This window comes from Molossus molossus, unplaced genomic scaffold (genome assembly GCF_014108415.1).
Source record: "Molossus molossus isolate mMolMol1 unplaced genomic scaffold, mMolMol1.p scaffold_m16_p_8, whole genome shotgun sequence".
Classification (NCBI taxonomy): Eukaryota; Metazoa; Chordata; class Mammalia; order Chiroptera; family Molossidae; genus Molossus; species Molossus molossus.
Window position 1 is genome coordinate 104,693,030 of NW_023425402.1, and position 17,890 is coordinate 104,710,919.

General features: G+C 49.7%; 1 protein-coding gene across 7 annotated transcripts in view; it reads left to right on the forward strand.

The window, feature by feature from the left end:
* ARID1B (AT-rich interaction domain 1B) overlaps positions 1-14,258 on the forward strand; it is a 413,931-nt gene extending 399,673 nt beyond the window's left edge. For all 7 annotated transcript variants that reach the window (XM_036249054.1, XM_036249055.1, XM_036249058.1 and 4 more), the window contains 5 exons: positions 3,068-3,191; positions 4,996-5,092; positions 6,340-7,123; positions 8,877-9,007; positions 11,715-14,258. In XM_036249054.1, the coding sequence (XP_036104947.1) occupies positions 3,068-3,191; positions 4,996-5,092; positions 6,340-7,123; positions 8,877-9,007; positions 11,715-13,439 (2,861 nt within the window). In that variant the 3' untranslated portion in view covers positions 13,440-14,258. The remainder of the gene's footprint in view (positions 1-3,067; positions 3,192-4,995; positions 5,093-6,339; positions 7,124-8,876; positions 9,008-11,714) is intronic.
* The last annotated feature ends 3,632 nt before the right edge of the window (positions 14,259-17,890 follow it).

A 17,890-nucleotide genomic window follows, 5' to 3' on the forward strand; every position in this document is an offset into this window, starting at 1 on the left:
TGCTCAGCATCTCTGCGCCTCCATTTCCTCTTCTAGAAGTTGGGGCCGTGGCAGGACCTGCATGAAGGGCGTTGGGAGTGTTGATGAGTCAGTGCCCACAGAGGCCACTGAGGAACGACTGCACCGTGAGCAAGCCCAGCAGCGGCGCAGTGGTGGGCACAGAGCGCGGTGGGCACGGGGCTGGGTGCTGGGGAGCGTAGCCGCAGACCAGGCCTACCGCCTCTTGGAGTCCACGGTCTCTTGGAAGGAATCAACAGAAAGCAAATTAAACCACAAAATATATTTTATATAGTGTAATGTTTCAGATTTATCTTTTACATAAAGCAAGATAATCTTTACTTTTTCTTTCCATGCTTCAGAGCTGCTTATTCCAAGTAAAGATCTTGCAGAACATACAATAAATCTGTAAACTCAGAAATTCAGAAGCTTTGTGAATGTCAGAGGTAGCTGTTTTCCTTAGTGGTATGAGGTATTAGAGAGAACATTTTGTTAGTGCTCTTGGTGGCTGTATCACATTTTTAGACTTTGAAAATATGACAATACCAATTAGTATCTGGCTTCAAAGTTACTGTGCGCCGTTCCAGTCCCCACTCGCCTGCTGTTAGACTGCGAGGGGGTGTGTCCTCTGTTGCCTGTGCCTCCACGCTTTCCGCTGCGGAGGGTGGGTGCCCGTGGCTGACCTTGCCAGCAGCGGGGGGCTGTGTACCTCGTGCTCATCGCCCGTGTAAGTGACACAGCTGCTCAGAAGGAAGGCCCATCTCACATCTTCCCGTAGACTTCCACTCACTTGCTCCTTTGTACTACTGGTGCATTTAGTACCAAATTAAAGTAGGTGAACAGAAAACCCCCAGGAGACAGACGTCCCCACAGCCCTGCCCTGTTACAGTCAAGTTTTGCATTCCTCCGTCCACCTTGTTCTGTGAGTGAACTTGGTGGCACTCTGATTTTTTTATTTAATGACCAACATCAACGGACACCCCACCCTTTGTCCTGTTGCCCCACTGAGAGGAGGGACAGAGGATAAAGGAGCCTAGTCTGAGACTCAGAGCTGTGGCCCCGCCTGTCTGCCTGCTGTGCTGGGACAGTTCTGTGGTGGGTGGAGTGGTTCTTTGCTCCCTGTGGTGTCAGCTGGGACCCCAGTTGCCCAGTTAGAGCGCTCCTGGGGCTGGGATGTCGATATGAAGCAGCAGCGGCTGTTCCGGGAACTTGGCTGGGGGCCTCCGTGGAGCTTCTTGGGCACTGCATGGCTCTGGGTGGGTCTCAGGAAGGGGCGCTCCTGGATGACAAGTGCCTGCAAGCCTCTACTGCTTCATATTTGCCAGTGGCCTGCTGGTCAGAGCCGGTCGAAGCCCAGTCTCACTGTGGGAGGGGAGTTCACCAGTGTGACTCCCTGGAAATGCGCTCTGTAGGGAGGCGCCCAAGCACAGTCGACTTGAGCAGAACTGGCAACACATGCCACTGAGCACCCTTAGCGCGGGCGTGCGGGCGGGCATGGGCCTCACTCGCGCGGAGAACCATGCTGCCCGTCTTTCCGCATTCGCGGGCAGAGTGGGAAGGGGACGGCCGCACAATGTTTTAGCCTGGATTTCTTCATTGTTAGCGAGGCCACGCACCTTTCCATGCATTTCTCCTCTGCTGTGAATGTCCATTCATGTGTTTGCCCATTTTTTCATTTGATTTTTTTTTATTGATTTTTAAGATCTATTTGTATATTAGGAAATTAAGCCATTTAACTTTAATTATCCCCCTTAATTTCTGTCTCTGTTTTTACATCTATAAAACGAAAAATAACATCAAAACTGGTTCTCCTGGGGCTGATGGAGAGCAAATAAGATGAAGTGTGTGAAAGCACAGGGCAGACAGCACCTTCCTGCAGCCCAGCCTCCTCGCTGGCTCCTGCCGCCAGCCTCACATCCATCAGCTCACAAAGTGTAATCAGCTTTTTACCATGTAAGATAAAAGTAACCTTCACGGGATGAAGAAGGCAGTAGTACTATATATCAATTAAGATTTGCATTAAAATGTTTAATTTGCCTGTAGGCTAGTTTCTGGGCTTGACCCAGTTTCCTTCAGGCTCTGAGCTGATGCTAATTTGCATAGTTGACCTAATTGCCACTCTACTCCGATAGAAATAGTGTATCTCATCCATTCTGGAGCTGTTCTGACTCCCTGGTGAGGTTCTCGGTCCTGACTGGAGTGGGTCATCAAGGCCCTGCTGTCCCGTCGGGTCCCCGTCAGGGCCAGGAACGGCCTTTGTAATTGCTCCATCTCTCTCACCAGCCGTGTTTCTAGACGAGGGGGTAAACTCAGAGTACTGACTCACCAAGGGCCTGGGACTGTGTTTATTTTCAATATTCCTGCATAGCAAATTACCACAAATAGAGCAGCTTAGAACAGCATAAACGAATGACCTCACAGCCCCCGCGGGTCTCAGCTCGGGCTCACACGGCGAGCATCGCGGTGTCAGCCGGGTGGGTCTTCTCTGAGGCTCGGATCCTCTGAGCTCCCTGGGGCTGTTGGCAGGACGTGGTTCCTTAAGCTGTGGACGGAGGTGTCTTGTTGACTGTCGTCTGGGGGTCTTGGCAGCCCCCAGAGGCTGCTGGCTGTTCTCATACTTGGCCCTCTCCCGGCAAGGCAGGTGCTGCTTCAAGACCAGCAGGAGGGCACCTCTGACTTGGTCTGTCTCTGACCTTGAGATGCGCTTTAAAGGGCGCACCTGGACAGTCTTGGTTAACTCCCAGTCAGCTGATGAGTAACTCTAGTTACATCTGTGAAATCCCTTTGCCATGCGAGGTAACAGCCGTGGGAGCAGCATCCCATCATATTCAGGGGTTCTGCCCACTCTCAGGGAGGGACCATGCAGGTGTGCACATGGGGTGGGGGCCTCTGGGGTCCATCTCAGGATTCTGCCCCAAAGGACCCATCTTGACTATACACCTTACGCTCTCATTCATACTGTCGCCAGCCATATTGAGGGTGAGCTACATCTGCCATGTTAACAGTAACAAGGGACTAGAAAGGGACTTTGCTGTTGCAAACGCTGACTGGTCTGTTTACCGCCCCGCAGTGCCTGGCGGCGGCGAGCCCTTCATGGCGCAGGGGCCGACGCCCACCGGCAGCACGCAGGACATGTACGGCCTGGGCGTGGCGCAGCGGCAGCAGTTTCCCTACGGAACCACCTACGATCGGAGGTGAGTGCCCCTCGGGCGAGCGCGGAACCATTCGCTAGAAACTGCTCCCCTCCCAGCCCGTGCTCCTGAGCCCTGGTGGCCATGTAACGCACGGTGTCCGCGTTCCTGCAGGAGTTCATGGGGCTGTGAGGGGCAGGTCCTGCCCTCGGTGTGCGGCTGTAACGGGCCCAGAGGGAGAAGGACCTTGTCCCCAGGAGCCAAGTTCAGCTGCACTTGCTGTCAGCAGATGCCCAGAAGCCTAAGTTAGACTGGCGCTGGGCTGGGCTGCAATGGCAAGTCCTCTCCTGAAACTCAAGGCCAGGACCGTTCCCCGAGACAGGGATGTCCCACATAGCAGCGGTCCTCCCGGCACTCAGTGCTGTCTGGCGCTCCGCTGACCCTGACCCCAGCTTCCACGCACGCCTCGTCTTGTGATCTTCCTGGGTGTCCGCACGGTCTCCCTCCGCCTGCATGTCCTGAGGGCAGGTCTGTGGTGGCCACGCCGCACTCCCGCAGACACGGTTGTCGTGAGCTCTCGGGAAGCCCTTCCAGACGTTTTCTTTCAACGTTTCCACTCTTCCCTGGACATTTCGTAATGCACCCTTCCGAGGAAAGCCAGGCCCAGCTTCATGGCAGCTCCTTTTCAGGACGGCACCCCGACAGTAAACGGACGTTGCAGAGCTGCTCCGGGTTTTCGTTTTACAAGAGGGGAGTCATCGCAGGGTCTCCTAGAACAGCGTGAGGGTGGCCCGTGGCCCATCTCCATGCTTACCACAGAAGCCCCCCTCAGTGCGGTGTCCGTGCCGCCCCGAGAGGTGCGCGCTGACCCGTGTTCCTGCAGCGCTGGCGAGTTAGGGGAAACGAGCTCTTTCTCCAGCTGTCCCGCCCCGGACAGTGGGCCAGGCAGCCCTGAGCCCCCTGTGGGTCCTGGAACAGGTGGGCAGTGAGGAGCTGTCCCTGGTTCAGCACCCGGGGAATGGTGCAAGCCTGGAGCTTGAGATCCACAGCCGTCACCTGGTCAAAGTGGAGGATGCTTTCCCGACGAGACTTAACCCTAGACTAGGGATCCTTTACCCCGGGGAAGCTCAGTGTTTAGTGTAATATCTGCATTAATCAGCTGATCATTGAGTGATGTTTAGTGGACAGAATCAAGGATTTTCCCTAGATTTGGTTTGTTTTTGAGGGTCCAGGCAAAGCTGGTGTGTGTGTGTGTGTGTGTGTGTGTGTGTTTGTGTTTTGGCTGATGAGCTCAGAACAGTTGTTCTGGAACATACATTCTTTTTTTTTTTGCCTTTATCTTCAGATAGAGCCAGGAGGGAGAGAGGGAGGAAGAGAGAGAGAAAAACATCGATGTGAGAGACACATTGACTGGTTGCCACCCACATGACCCCAGCCAGGGCCGGGGACGAACTGCACAGCGTTCTAGAAAGCATTCTAGAAGAAACAGAAAAGTATATTTGCTCTGGTCCCTTTAAGAATGTGTGTTCCCGCCCTGACCGGTTTGGCTCAGCGGTCAGAGCATTGGCCCACAGACCAGAGAGTCCTGGGTGTGGTTCTTGCTTCCGTTAATGCCCACATCACAGTCCTGTGTGGGCTCCCAGGACAAGTCAGGGTGGGCGGGGCCTCGACTCAAAGGCAGAGGGCGCTGCCCCGCCAGCTGGGACTCCTCACACCCAACCAGGAGATTGGCAGCACTCCCGAAATGGGCGTTCCCATCCCTTTGCTAAAGGTTACAGTCTGCAGCTGCTCAGACGGCCGGGCGGCGTGTGAGTGAAGGGAAGGAGAGCTGTTGTAAATGAAGTTTTCTTTGAACGCCTTGTTCCAGGCATGAACCCTACGGGCAGCAGTACCCAGGCCAAGGCCCTCCCTCAGGACAGCCGCCGTATGGAGGACACCAGCCTGGCCTGTATCCACAGCAGCCGGTGAGTGGGCGGGGGGCCGCGCCTCTGCCTCCTGCTTAACCCACACCTGTGTCACTGCTGACGCGCACTTACTGAGCAATCACCATGTATCTGTTTATGCTAGAAAACAGTCTCAGGGTTTTGAAGTATGCAAATTAGAAATAACTCTTGATAGATGGTATCCAGAAACAAACATAACACGTTGTAAGAGGCTAAGGACATTCATCCTTGTCGATAAGAAACCCAACTTAAGTATACTTTAAACATGTCTGTTGTGTATTCTACCATATCAAGTGCCATTTTAGACCAGAAGTTTGTGAATATGTTTTAAAGAGGACATGTGGGGGGGGGGGACAATTTAAAATATTATCTACTACTGAGTGAACATTAACTGGCTTTTTAGAAGTCAGACATTGACAACAGTGCACTTGACTCCCGGGTAGGTTTGGGGGGGGGACTGCATGTCAGGCTGGGACTTTTCAGGCACAGGAAGCGTTTCTAACAGCGTTAGGTCCAAGGCCTGCTGCAAACGGGCTTTTAGACCGCGCTGGATCTTACTGGTGCGTGTGTGCACAGTGAATTGTATCATTAAATCAGCTGATCGTGAAAGAACACTGATTCACATGCCAACATCACTCACTCGGCCCATCAGGAGAGTCCCACCTGATCGCCGCTGGTCCCCTTAGTGTCCCCAAGAGGAGAACTTAGTGGGGCTGCCCCCAGCCCTGTCCTCAGAGGCCAGGGGCTGCAGGGCTCATGGGAGAGTGTGACCTGGACAGGCTGGAAGTTGGGGTGCAGGCCATGGAATGTCGGGTGTCAGGGTAGCACGGGTCCAGTCTGAGGAGCTAGATCCTTTGTGAAGGCCCTTCTGTAAAGTTAGGCCTAAGGAGTCTGTTTGATCCAGGCACCTCTCGGGTTGGCTCTTAGAACGCTCAGTCCATGCTGGGGAGATTTTTCCTGCCACCCTCTCCAGCCCCGCCTGTGTGGCGGTCAGCAAGCCATACCCCCAGTACTGCAGCCCAGGGGCTTCTTTTTCCCACGAGCAGTTCCAAGCACATGGAAATAAACGTGGGAAGCCCTCCCTGGGCGTGTGGCATGGTGGCACCGACGCTGAAATAGAAGACATGGGTGGCTAGTCCTTAGTTGTGGCAGGAGCTCCCCATGTCCGTCTCGGAACGAACTCCCACCAAGGAGTGACTGTTCTGCATGATTGTGGTGTGTGATTACCCCTGTAAAAGCACATCCGTGGATCTGTCTCTGAATTTCAGAACTACAAGCGCCACATGGACGGCATGTACGGGCCTCCCGCCAAGCGCCACGAGGCGGACATGTACAGCGTGCAGTACGGCAGCCAGCAGCAAGACATGTACAACCAGTACGGGGGCTCCTACTCCGGGCCGGACCGCAGGCCCATCCAGGGCCAGTACCCGTACCCCTACAGCAGAGAGAGGATGCAGGGCCCGGGCCAGATGCAGCCGCACGGGCTCCCCCCTCAGATGATGGGCGGCCCCATGCAGGCCGCCTCCAGCGAAGGGCCTCAGCAGAGCATGTGGGCGACCCGGAATGATATGCCTTACCCCTACCCCAACAGGCAAGGCCCCGGCGGCCCTGCGCAGGCGCCTCCTTATCCGGGCATGAACCGCACGGATGACATGATGGTCCCTGATCAGAGGATAAATCACGAGAGCCAGTGGCCTTCTCACGTCAGCCAACGTCAGCCTTACATGCCCTCCTCCGCCTCCATGCAGCCCATCACGCGCCCGCCCCCGTCGTCCTACCAGACGCCGCCCTCACTGCCAAACCACATCTCCAGAGCGCCCAGCCCCGCCGCCTTCCCGCGCTCCCTGGAGAGCCGCATGTCTCCCAGCAAGTCCCCCTTCCTGCCCTCCATGAAGATGCAGAAGGGCATGCCTGCCGTCCCCACGCCCCAGGTCACGGGGCCGCCGCCCCAGCCGCCCCCCATCAGAAGGGAGATCACCTTCCCTCCCGGCTCGGTGGAAGCGTCTCAGCCAGTCTTGAAACAAAGGCGGAAGATTACCTCAAAGGACATCGGTAAGCATCCCCAGCTGCTCCCGCAACACCCCCTGTGGCTCGCTTTCTGTCCAGTTCAGACGAGTGCCTGTCGGTCTCACAGCAGGGGCCATGGTTGCCGATAGCGCACTAATGCGAATTGGAAGCAGCGCCAAAGCTGTGCTGCAGGGGTGGCCTTCCACCTGGTGTCACCTGTGTGGGAGGTGGCTCCAGGTGAGAAGCCAGGGCGCCCCAGGGGCTGGGGGCTCCGCCTTGGGCTGCAAGACTGGACCTGAACCAGCACTTACTCTCTGAGACAAAGCCACTCCGTGACTTTGGTAACAACACAGACGGTGGGTTTCCACGGGAGGAAGTGGAGCCCTGCCTGTATGTAGGTAGACGGGGGTGGTGTGATCTGCAGAATTGATTAAATGGACGGCACCGTTAGGTCCAGGCCAGGAGCTGCTTCTGTGCCCAGTGGTGCTTGTGTGTCCTGGGGACGAGCTGAAGACCAGTGAGGTATCGGACTCTCGGGGAGCACACACAGTTTTTCTGCATTATTTTTTTTTTGAAGTATAGCAAAGGGAATTAAAGATCTTGACTATACTGAAAAATTATTTTCCAAAATGTCAGAATCACTTGACATGAAATCATTTGCAGTAATTAGAAAAATATTAAAGACGTGTTCAGTGATTGGACATTAAAGAGATACAGAGGGGATGCTGGAGGTAAGCAAGACATACAGACACTGAGCACCGTTTCATATATGGAAATGTATGTAAGAATATGCATATGTATGTGTGTGTGTGTGTACATATGTTTAAATAAATATATTTAAATTTTTATAAAATTCCTTAGTACACATACCAATATTTGTCTGTAGCCTAGGGAAATTTACATTCCTCCTTGTAAAAAGGAAGTTTGCTTTTTCTATGATAAAAATATTAGGTGTCTGTCTTGGAAAAATGGAAAAGTAGATGGACTTAAAGCACAGGTGGAAACCCACTGTCCCCTCCCAACGTGAGGTTGCTGTTGGCGCCTGGTGGCGGTGGTCGCTATGGCGAGTTCTGACTGTCCAGCTCCGCCCACACCACTTTCCTGCACCAGGTTCCCGGGTGGGCTGCCCCTGAAATCGACAGGCTGATGGGCCTCTTTTCCAAGCCCCAGCCTATGCAAACCCTGCACACGCTCTCTCCGATCCCTCTGGCTTCTTCAGGAACAGGAGTGGGGAAAACAAATGTGCGACCCTCAGCTTCCCATCCCTGGCTCAGGCCAAGCTCTTGACAAATCTGAGTCGTCAGAGTGCTGGTATTTGTCAGCGGCAGGTCCGGAGGGTCAAAGCTCAGAAGTGGAAGAGGACGGCATGAGAGGTGCTGTTTGTGAATAATTTTAGCTTTTCTTCTGCATATTTGCCAGCCTTCCCAGATGCCACACTGAGACATTTGTGAATGCACCAGACAAAAAAGACAAATAGCGCAGTTTGGTTTACCTCGGTTATTGCAACTCGGATGCGTCAGGCCGGTAGGAGTAGACAGCCGTGTGCTCGACCTCTGCCACCTGGAGAAGCACATCGGCTCGTGTTCAGCCAGCAGAGCAAAGAGCTTCCAGACCCACGTGTCTTAGTACAGCTATCGCCTCATTTCAGATCTGGAAGTGATCATGTTTAACAGTCCCTCGGATATTTACTTAAAATCAGTACTTAACACTCCACTTCTTTCCTCTCATCCTTCTGTTATTTTCTGTTCTTTCATGTGGTTCATATTAATCACGTCCTTGTTCTTTTCCCCATTTGTAGTTACTCCGGAGGCGTGGCGCGTGATGATGTCCCTGAAGTCAGGTCTTTTGGCTGAAAGTACTTGGGCTTTGGACACTATTAATATTCTCCTATATGATGACAGCACTGTTGCTACATTCAATCTCTCCCAGGTAAGCCGGCACCAGCCAAACCAAGGACCACACTAGAATAAGGGAGTTAAGTAGCGTTGGTGCTTGAACTAATGCTGGCTCTCGCCGTCCAGTGCTTCTTATCACAGTGTCAATGAATGTGTGGTTGTCCAAGGGCTTAGTCTGCAAAACAATTCATTTCAGTCTTTATATGAATTTATACATGCCTGTGTCTCATATATGAAAACTGTGACCCATGTACATGCGTGTATGTGTGCGCATGTGTGTGTGGGGGGTAGATTATAGTAGTAAAATTAAATTGCTGTTTAGAATGAATATTAGCAGCCCAATGGGAATGAACTCAAATGTCACATGAAGTTATGTCTTAGGGTTGGAAATGCAGCAGGTTGCATTAGAGTATTACTCTTCTTTCCAGTGGGACCTCACACCTTTCTCTTAACTGAAAAGCAAAATGTAAATATAAAATTTATCTTTAAAGATATATAGTATGCGCCCTGGCCGGTTTTGCTCAGCGGTTAGAGTCTCCGCCCGTGGTCCAGAGAGACCTGGGTTCGGTTCCCGCTAAGGGCACGTACCTCAGCTGCAATTTGTCCCTGGCCCCAGTTGGGGTTGTGCAGGAAGGGCCACTCGATGTGTCTCTTGCACATCGATGTTTCTCTCTCTCTCTCTGTTCCTCTCTCTCCCTCCCACTCTGTCTGAACAAAAATGGAAAAATGTCCTCGGGTGAGGATAAAAAAAAAATTAAATTAAATTAAATTAAAAATGAATAAAGATATATAGTACGTAGTTGACCCTTGAACGATACGGGGGTTAGGGATACCCCCACACTGTCAAAAATCGGCATATAATTCTAACTCCTCAGATACATAATTTGTTCCTTGGTTTCCACGGGAATTGGTTCTAGGAACCGCCATGAATATCGAAATCTGTGGAGTCTCAAGTCCCCTCTATAAAATGGTGTAGATCATCACATACAGTCAGCCCTCCGCATCCACAGATTGAAAACTGCACAGGTATTTGTTTAAAAAAAGTCTGCGCATCAGTGGACCCTTGCAGTTCAAACCCATGTTGTACAAGGGCCAGCTGTATGTACAAATAGAGAAAACAGTGTAATGAATCCCATGTACCCATCACTCACCTGAAACAGTCGTGAACTCATGGCTGCACCTGTTTCCTGGTGTTTTCCCTCCCGTCTCCACCTCTCCAGGTTATCTGAAGCTGTCGTTGGAAAGCCTGGCACTTTGAATGCACTTACAACCCTCCTCTGTTCAGAGCTGGTTTAGAAGAGCTTCTAGCCTAACAGCTCGCACAGTGAAGGGGAGCGAAGGCTTAGGAAAATGCCCAAGGGTCAGCTGGTGCAGACTTTTAAAGAATCTTCAGAAACAAACATGAGAAGAGGGTATTTTCCCTACTGAGTGTAAACAATTTTCTGCTTTTGGTGGGGAGAAAAAAAAGCCCAAACATCTAATTTCTTGCTTCTATTGAAATAGGATCAGACTCTTCCACTTTCTCTTTCTTCTCTCATTTGTCTCCAAAGGCAGTTTTTCAGTTGATAGGAAGGGCACTAATAAGGTCATAAACATTACATGAAGTTCGTTTCAACTGAAAATAAGTATTTTTGAAAACGTATATGCCCTTTGCTAGAATAATTAACTTTGTCCTATGTGAGGTGAACTGCTGTTGAGCCCACATTCTCATAGCAGATCTGCTTTAGCAATTCCCCCCGATTCCTTGCCCTGGAAGAAAGTCAAGTTCCATGTGCAGGGCGGGGGACACCCTAAACCTGCACTGGAGAGATCCTGCCCTGTACCCTGAAGGCAGTGCTGGCTTGCTCCGCCGGTTCCCCTTCCGTAATAATTACGTCAAACTCAGGAACTGACGGCTGCCTAGGAAAGGGCTGCTTTCCCTGCATCACTGAAGAACCCTTGTTTACTCTCTGATCCTTTTCCATCTGGCTCCTCAGTCCCGAAACGTGCCGAGGTGGACATTGGGGAAGGGGAGTTGAGCAGTTCCTAAACAGGGAGTATGTTGGTTTTCTTGGGACAAACGTGCTTAAAGGAAGCAAAACTGGTCCTTTGGGGCTTCCGTCCTCCGCTCGAGTTGTGACACTGAGATGTAAAATTGCATTCCGTGCAACACTCTCGTCCATTTATCAGGGGCTCAATTGATTTGTTTTTAATTTTCTCTGTGAGCTACTACATTGCTGGAATTATCTTCTCGCAAAGATATATGGAGAACGTAAATTAGAGTGACCTATGGCACCTGAGACAAAAATAACCATCAAGTTTGATAACAATAACCGTAAAAATCCAGGCAAGCAGAGTCACAGATAAATAATAGAAAAGAACAGGCTCTCTTTCCGGCTCTTGTAATAATGAATACGTTGTGTCTAAGTAAGAAAACAAAAAAAAAAAAGGTGAAGAACAGCAAAGCTCTCCCTCAGTGACAAGCCTAGAAAAATGAAAATAGCAGGTAAGTTTTCATGTGGATAGTGCAGGAAAGTGAGCGGAAACAAGAAACACGGTGAATATTGGTTTAGTTAATAATGAACCCTCAGGTAGTGCTAACTGGTAAGTAGTTTCTCTTTCTTGGCAGAGCCAGAAATGCAGCAGGGCGCGTGAAACCATCACGAAACGTGTTTCTAGCTGTCAGGACCTTCCCCTTGGCTCTGACAGCCCGTCTGATGTACGACATTGAACCTGTTCTTGTTCTTTCTTCTCCTCTCCAGTTGTCCGGATTCCTCGAACTTCTAGTAGAGTACTTTAGAAAATGCCTGATTGACATTTTTGGAATCCTTATGGAATATGAAGTGGGAGACCCCAGCCAAAAAGCACTTGATCACAACGCAGTGAAGACAGACGACGGCCAGGCCTGGGCCGGCGAGTCCGGGAAGGAGGAGGAAGCTGCCGAATGCCTGGAGGACGAGGAGGACGAGGAGGAGGACGAGGAGGAGGACGGGGGGAAGGCAGAGCCCGAGGAGAAGGGCAGCCCGGCCTCGAGCGCTCCCGACGCCGCTGCAGATCCCCAGGAGAAGCCCCGGCAAGCGAGCAAGTTTGACAAGCTGCCCATCAAGATCGTCAGGAAGAACACCCTGTTCGTGGTGGACCGCTCCGACAGGCTGGGCCGCGTGCAGGAGTTCAGCAGCGGGCTCCTGCACTGGCAGCTGGGCGGCGGGGACACCACGGAGCACATCCAGACGCACTTCGAGAGCAAGATGGAGATCCCCCCGCGCAGGCGCCCGCCGCCCCCTCTCGGCTCCGCGGGCCGAAGGAGAGAGCCGGAGGGCAGAGGGGACTGGGACGAGCAGCAGGAGAGGAGCATCATCGCGACCATCGACGACGTCCTGTCCGCCAGGCCAGGCGCGCTGCCCGAGGACGCCAACGCCGGGGCGCAGGCCGAGAGCAGCAAGTTCCCCTTCGGCATCCATCAGGCCAAGAGCCACCGCAACATCAAGCTGCTGGAGGATGAGCCGCGCAGCCGCGACGAGACGCCGCTCTGCACCGTCGCGCACTGGCAGGACTCCCTGGCCAAGCGCTGCATCTGCGTGTCCAACATTGTCCGTAGCTTGTCTTTCGTGCCTGGCAACGACGCCGAAATGTCCAAACATCCAGGCTTGGTGCTGATCCTGGGGAAGCTGATTCTTCTTCACCACGAGCATCCGGAGAGGAAACGAGCCCCGCAGACCTACGAGAAGGAGGAGGACGAGGACAAAGGGCTGGCCTGCAGCAAGGACGAGTGGTGGTGGGACTGCCTCGAGGTCCTGCGGGATAACACGCTGGTCACGTTAGCCAACATTTCCGGGCAGCTAGACTTGTCCGCCTACACGGAGAGCATCTGCCTGCCCATCCTGGACGGCTTGCTGCACTGGATGGTGTGCCCGTCTGCAGAGGCCCAAGACCCCTTTCCGACGGTGGGACCCAACTCCGTCCTGTCGCCTCAGAGGCTTGTGCTGGAGACCCTCTGTAAACTCAGCATCCAGGACAATAACGTGGACCTGATCTTGGCCACGCCTCCGTTTAGTCGGCAGGAGAAGTTCTATGCTACGCTAGTTAGGTACGTGGGGGATCGCAAAAACCCGGTCTGTCGGGAAATGTCCATGGCGCTTTTATCGAACCTGGCCCAAGGGGACACGCTCGCGGCGAGGGCAATAGCTGTGCAAAAAGGAAGCATTGGCAACTTGATAAGCTTCCTGGAGGACGGGGTCACCATGGCCCAGTATCAGCAGAGCCAGCATAACCTCATGCACATGCAGCCCCCGCCTCTAGAACCGCCGAGCGTGGACATGATGTGCAGGGCGGCCAAGGCCCTGCTGGCCATGGCCAGGGTGGACGAGAACCGCTCGGAGTTCCTTCTGCACGAGGGCCGGTTGCTGGATATCTCCATATCGGCCGTCCTGAACTCTCTGGTCGCGTCTGTCATCTGTGACGTACTGTTTCAGATCGGGCAGTTATGACAGCAGTGTGAGTGAAGGCTAGAGCTCCCGTGTAACTGGCTGTTTTCTGTTCTCGTTTATCCGTAGGGAGAAGGAAAAGAAAATCTTTGCTCCTCTGCCCCATTCACTACTTACCGATTGGGAATTAAAGAGATAATTAATTCGAACAGTTATGAAATTAATATTTGCTGTCTGTGTGTATAAGTACATCTGTTTGGGTTTTTTTATTTTGTTTTTTTTTTTTTGTTTTTTTTTTTAACCAAAATTGCTGTCTAGTGCATTCAAAGGTCACTTTTTTTCACCGATTTTCTTTTTAATGTTCTTTCTTTTTCCATGTTGTATTGCATTTTTGGGGAAGCAAATTGACTTTAAAGAAAAATGTGGCAAAAGATGCTAAGATGGGAAAATTTCACCACATTGAGGCCAAAAGGTGAGAAATCATCAATATCCCAGGTGTATTCTTCAGATAATGAATTAAAAAATGTATCCCATCACCCAAAGCTCTGTGCAATAAAATCTTTTAGAAATGTAGGGATAGGGGCTCAAGGAGGTGTGTCAGTCAGTGGTCAGACTATGAAATGCGACTGGTTTCTCCACAGGAAAATGGTCACATTAGGCTAGGAGCAAAACTAATGTTTCTTTTTAAGTTAAGGTTGACAACGGCCCACGGAAATGCTTCCTCACCGATGCCGCCACGTCCGCTGTCCGTCTCCGCCTCCCACGCGACAGTTCTTCACAATTCCTTTAACCATTTTTTAAATATTTTTTTTTACTGCCTATGGGCTGTGATGTATATAGAAGTTGTACATTAAACATACCCTCATTTTTTTTTCTTTTTTCTTTTTTTTTTTTTTTTTAGCACAAAGTTTTTAGTTTCTTTTTCATGATGTGGTAACTACAAAGTGATGGTAGATTTTAAATAATTTTTATTTTTATTTTATATATTTTTTCATTAGGGCCATATCTCAAAAAAAAAAAAAAAAAAGAAAGAAAGAAAAAATACAAAAGACAAAAACAAAAAAAAAAGAGGGTAATGTACAAGTTTCTGTGCGTATGAAGTCATGCTCTGTCCGGGAGAGCAGCCGGTCACCGTTCGCTTCACGAATCAGGTGTGGAAAGGGTTGGTATGGATTGATTTAGAAAATGGTTACCAGTACAGACAAAAAAGAGAAAAATACAACTAAAAGGAAGAAATACAACTTCAAAGATTTTTCAGTGACAAGAATCCACATTTGTATTTCAAGATAATGTAGTTTAAAAAAAAGAAAAAGAAAAAAATCTTGATGTAAATTCCTCCTTTTCCTCTGGCTTAATGAATATCATTTATTCAGTATAAAATCTTTATATGTTCCACATGTTAAGAATAAATGTACATTAAATCTTGTTAAGCACTGTGATGGGTGTTCTTGAATACTGTTCTAGTTTCCTTCAAGTGGTTTCATAGCAACCAAGTTATTTACAAGATATAGGGAAATACAGCCGTGTACTAACAGCCCCTCGTTACAACCCGTGAGGTCGGGAGGGACCTTGAAGGGTTACCTGCTTTAGAGTGGGGAGCAACAGTTTGACTTTCTCAAATGATTTAGCTAATTAGCCTTTGTTGGAAGCAATCAACTCGAACGACATTGAGGTATGAGAACTTTCAGCATATGTGGGAGGTGGCCGCTTGCCCACGGGGTGAGGCCTGGAGCGCCCGCTGGCCTGTGTGTGAGACTCTGCCTTTTCCTAAGCCCGTCTTAATTTTAATCAGAGTTCAATCTATTCCATGTTTCTTCTGTGTGCCTCAAAGTTATTTTGCATTTAGTTTACTCCGTGTATAATATTTATATTGTGTAATGTTAAAAAGAATATGTTATATTGTATGTGGTGTACATAGTGCAAAGTGATTATTTCTATTTCAGGGCATATTGGTATTCTCATATTCCTTCCTACCTGGTGCACAGTAGCTTTTTAATACTAGTCATTTCTAATTTAAACGTTTTCTTCCTGGGTCATTGACTGTTATTGTGACAAAATCACTTTCTTTGAAACTGCTGCAGAATCCAGCTTAGGTGGACACCCTCCTGATTCTACCTCTTCACACCACCCTGTCATCACTGCATATTCAAAACTCAGTCCTTTGCCAGACCTGTCGTTGGGTCATATCACTCATGGTCACACGTGGAAGAGTTAGCAGTTATAATCAGTGTGAGGCGTGACTCTCGAGTGTCACAAGAAAAAATCTGCAAGCAGTCTCATCCATCAACGCCCATGTTACTTAGTCTTCTTACATAGCAATCAGCCAAATACATGTTGAATTAAAAACCCATTTCTAATTCTACTTGAAATACATCTGCTTGCTAAGAACAGATTTTAGAGCTCCAAGCTTCAAAGGGAATTCAATATTATTAGAATTTCTCTCCTCTAGAGTATGAATAAAAGGTGTATACAGACTTGGAAGTTATCTAATATCCCAATTCATTTGTCAATCAAAAGAGTAAAATTATTACAAGAGACTGTTGTTGTCATGGTTGAGTTGTACTCACTTCCTAGAGTCTGACCATTGAGCAACAGGTGTTTGCATACTGGCATGACCGTGACCTCTAGAGAAATCCAGGAGGAATTTAGCATCCTTCCTACATTCTCACCCCAGGTTCAAGACAACAGACGCCCACGAAGAACTCACAGCCCGCCTGAGATCATCTTGCCTACAAACTGAGTTACTGCTTTGTCCTAAAAGTTAGTCGGTTTTTCTTCTTCCTGTGAGGCTTTTCAGAAATTTACAGGATGCCCATACTTTAAATGTGTACAAAAAAAAAAAAAGATAAAAATAAAGGTGCAAAGAAAGTTTAGTATTTTGGAATGGTGCTATGAAGTTGAATCTGTTGGTATTGGAGTGAATTTTTTTAAAGTCACATGAGAGAGAATATTGGGTGGCATGTTCTCAGAAATAACTATTCAAATGTTGTGTTTGAAGTTGAGAATGCTAGAGAATCAGTTTTTATTGGTGAATGTGGCCTATTCCAGAACTAGTTAAGCTGTTTTTGAAAGTTATAATAGAGGATGATTTTTGTAAAGGGGGGTGTCGCAGCTTGCTGATACAATGTAAGTAAGCTGTTAACTACCTCTTTTATGAAAAGAAGGTGTCCTTTGCCCCGAAATTAATCCAGTTAAAAACTGTTGGAAGTCTTTCATTTCCTATCAGACCCGTGTACCAATTCCTGTATCTGTTCACCTTAAAGGAAGCAGAGGAAGTGTTATAAATGAGCCAGACAACCCATCTTCTCGCTGAGTTCTGTGTCACTCTGTCTGGAGACCTGAGTCCCAGCTGCTTGACGGTCCCTGCCGTCCCCTGTCCCGTACCCCCAGCAGCACCTGGAGAATTTCATAGTCGGACAAGCTTTTAAAGACGCAGATGAATGTGTCTGGTGGCAGTGCATAACCTGCTGGCATGTCCCATCAATTATTAATTCGGCAGAGCTGTATTGAGCACATACTATGTGCCCTGATGTGTTCTAGGCTCTGAGGAATCATTAGTGAACAAAGACCATTTTCATTACATTCTAGTCCTTCACATCAATTGGAAATACACTGATCTTCCCCATGTAGTTTATGCATTGAGAACACTTAGTGCGTTTTGAGGACTAAGAAATAAGGTGAAGCTGGGTGTGGGGAGAAGAACTGTGGGCTGAAGCCCCAGCCGTGGCCTGGCCCCCAAGCTCATCGGATGCTCCCCAGACGTGCTGGGCCTCCAAGGCCCGCCACTCGGGCAGGTGGATCCTGCAGCATCCAGGCCCTGCCTGCTCTCCAGAGGGCTGTGCCTTCCAACGTGGAAGGAAAGGCAGCAAGGACCTGGACCCAGGGTGCATGATGAGCCCTTGGAAAGTCAGGAATTAAACTGCACGAAGACCTTACTCAAGGGCTTTTTTATTAAGTCCCACAAACATGACGTGTGCTCAGGCCCATCTCGTCACGGCTTCATGCTCTGTCCACTGATTTCCCGTCCTGCTTTTGGAGGTGACCTGAGCCTTCGGCCTTCTCCAATGCCAGTCAGTTGACAAGTTAACTCACTTTGGGATTTAAGTACAGGAAACCCCAGGGGAAAGGGGGGGAGAATATTAACTCCCAAATTATGAGACTCAGTTCTTCCTGAATTTGGTTTTAGGGACTTTTCCTCAGCTTTTTCCAAAGTATATTCTAAGAAGCAGAAGAGATCTCAAAAAGCAAACACACACCTTGCATGTTGTCTTTGTCATCTGCAATCCATATTGTCACGTTAATGACAGAAATCCTGCAGAAAAGCCTGTGTTTCCCGAGCATGTCCTGACCTAGTAATTGGGGACCCCCTTTCTAATCCTATAAACCTGCATCGCTGTGTGAAATGCCTGCCTTAGCCGCAGACATGCCTGCCTGCCCTTGTGAACATCCGTGTTCCTTGTGTACGTGTCCAGTGTGTTCTCACTCAAACTGAAGTAGAGATGTCGTCACAGAGG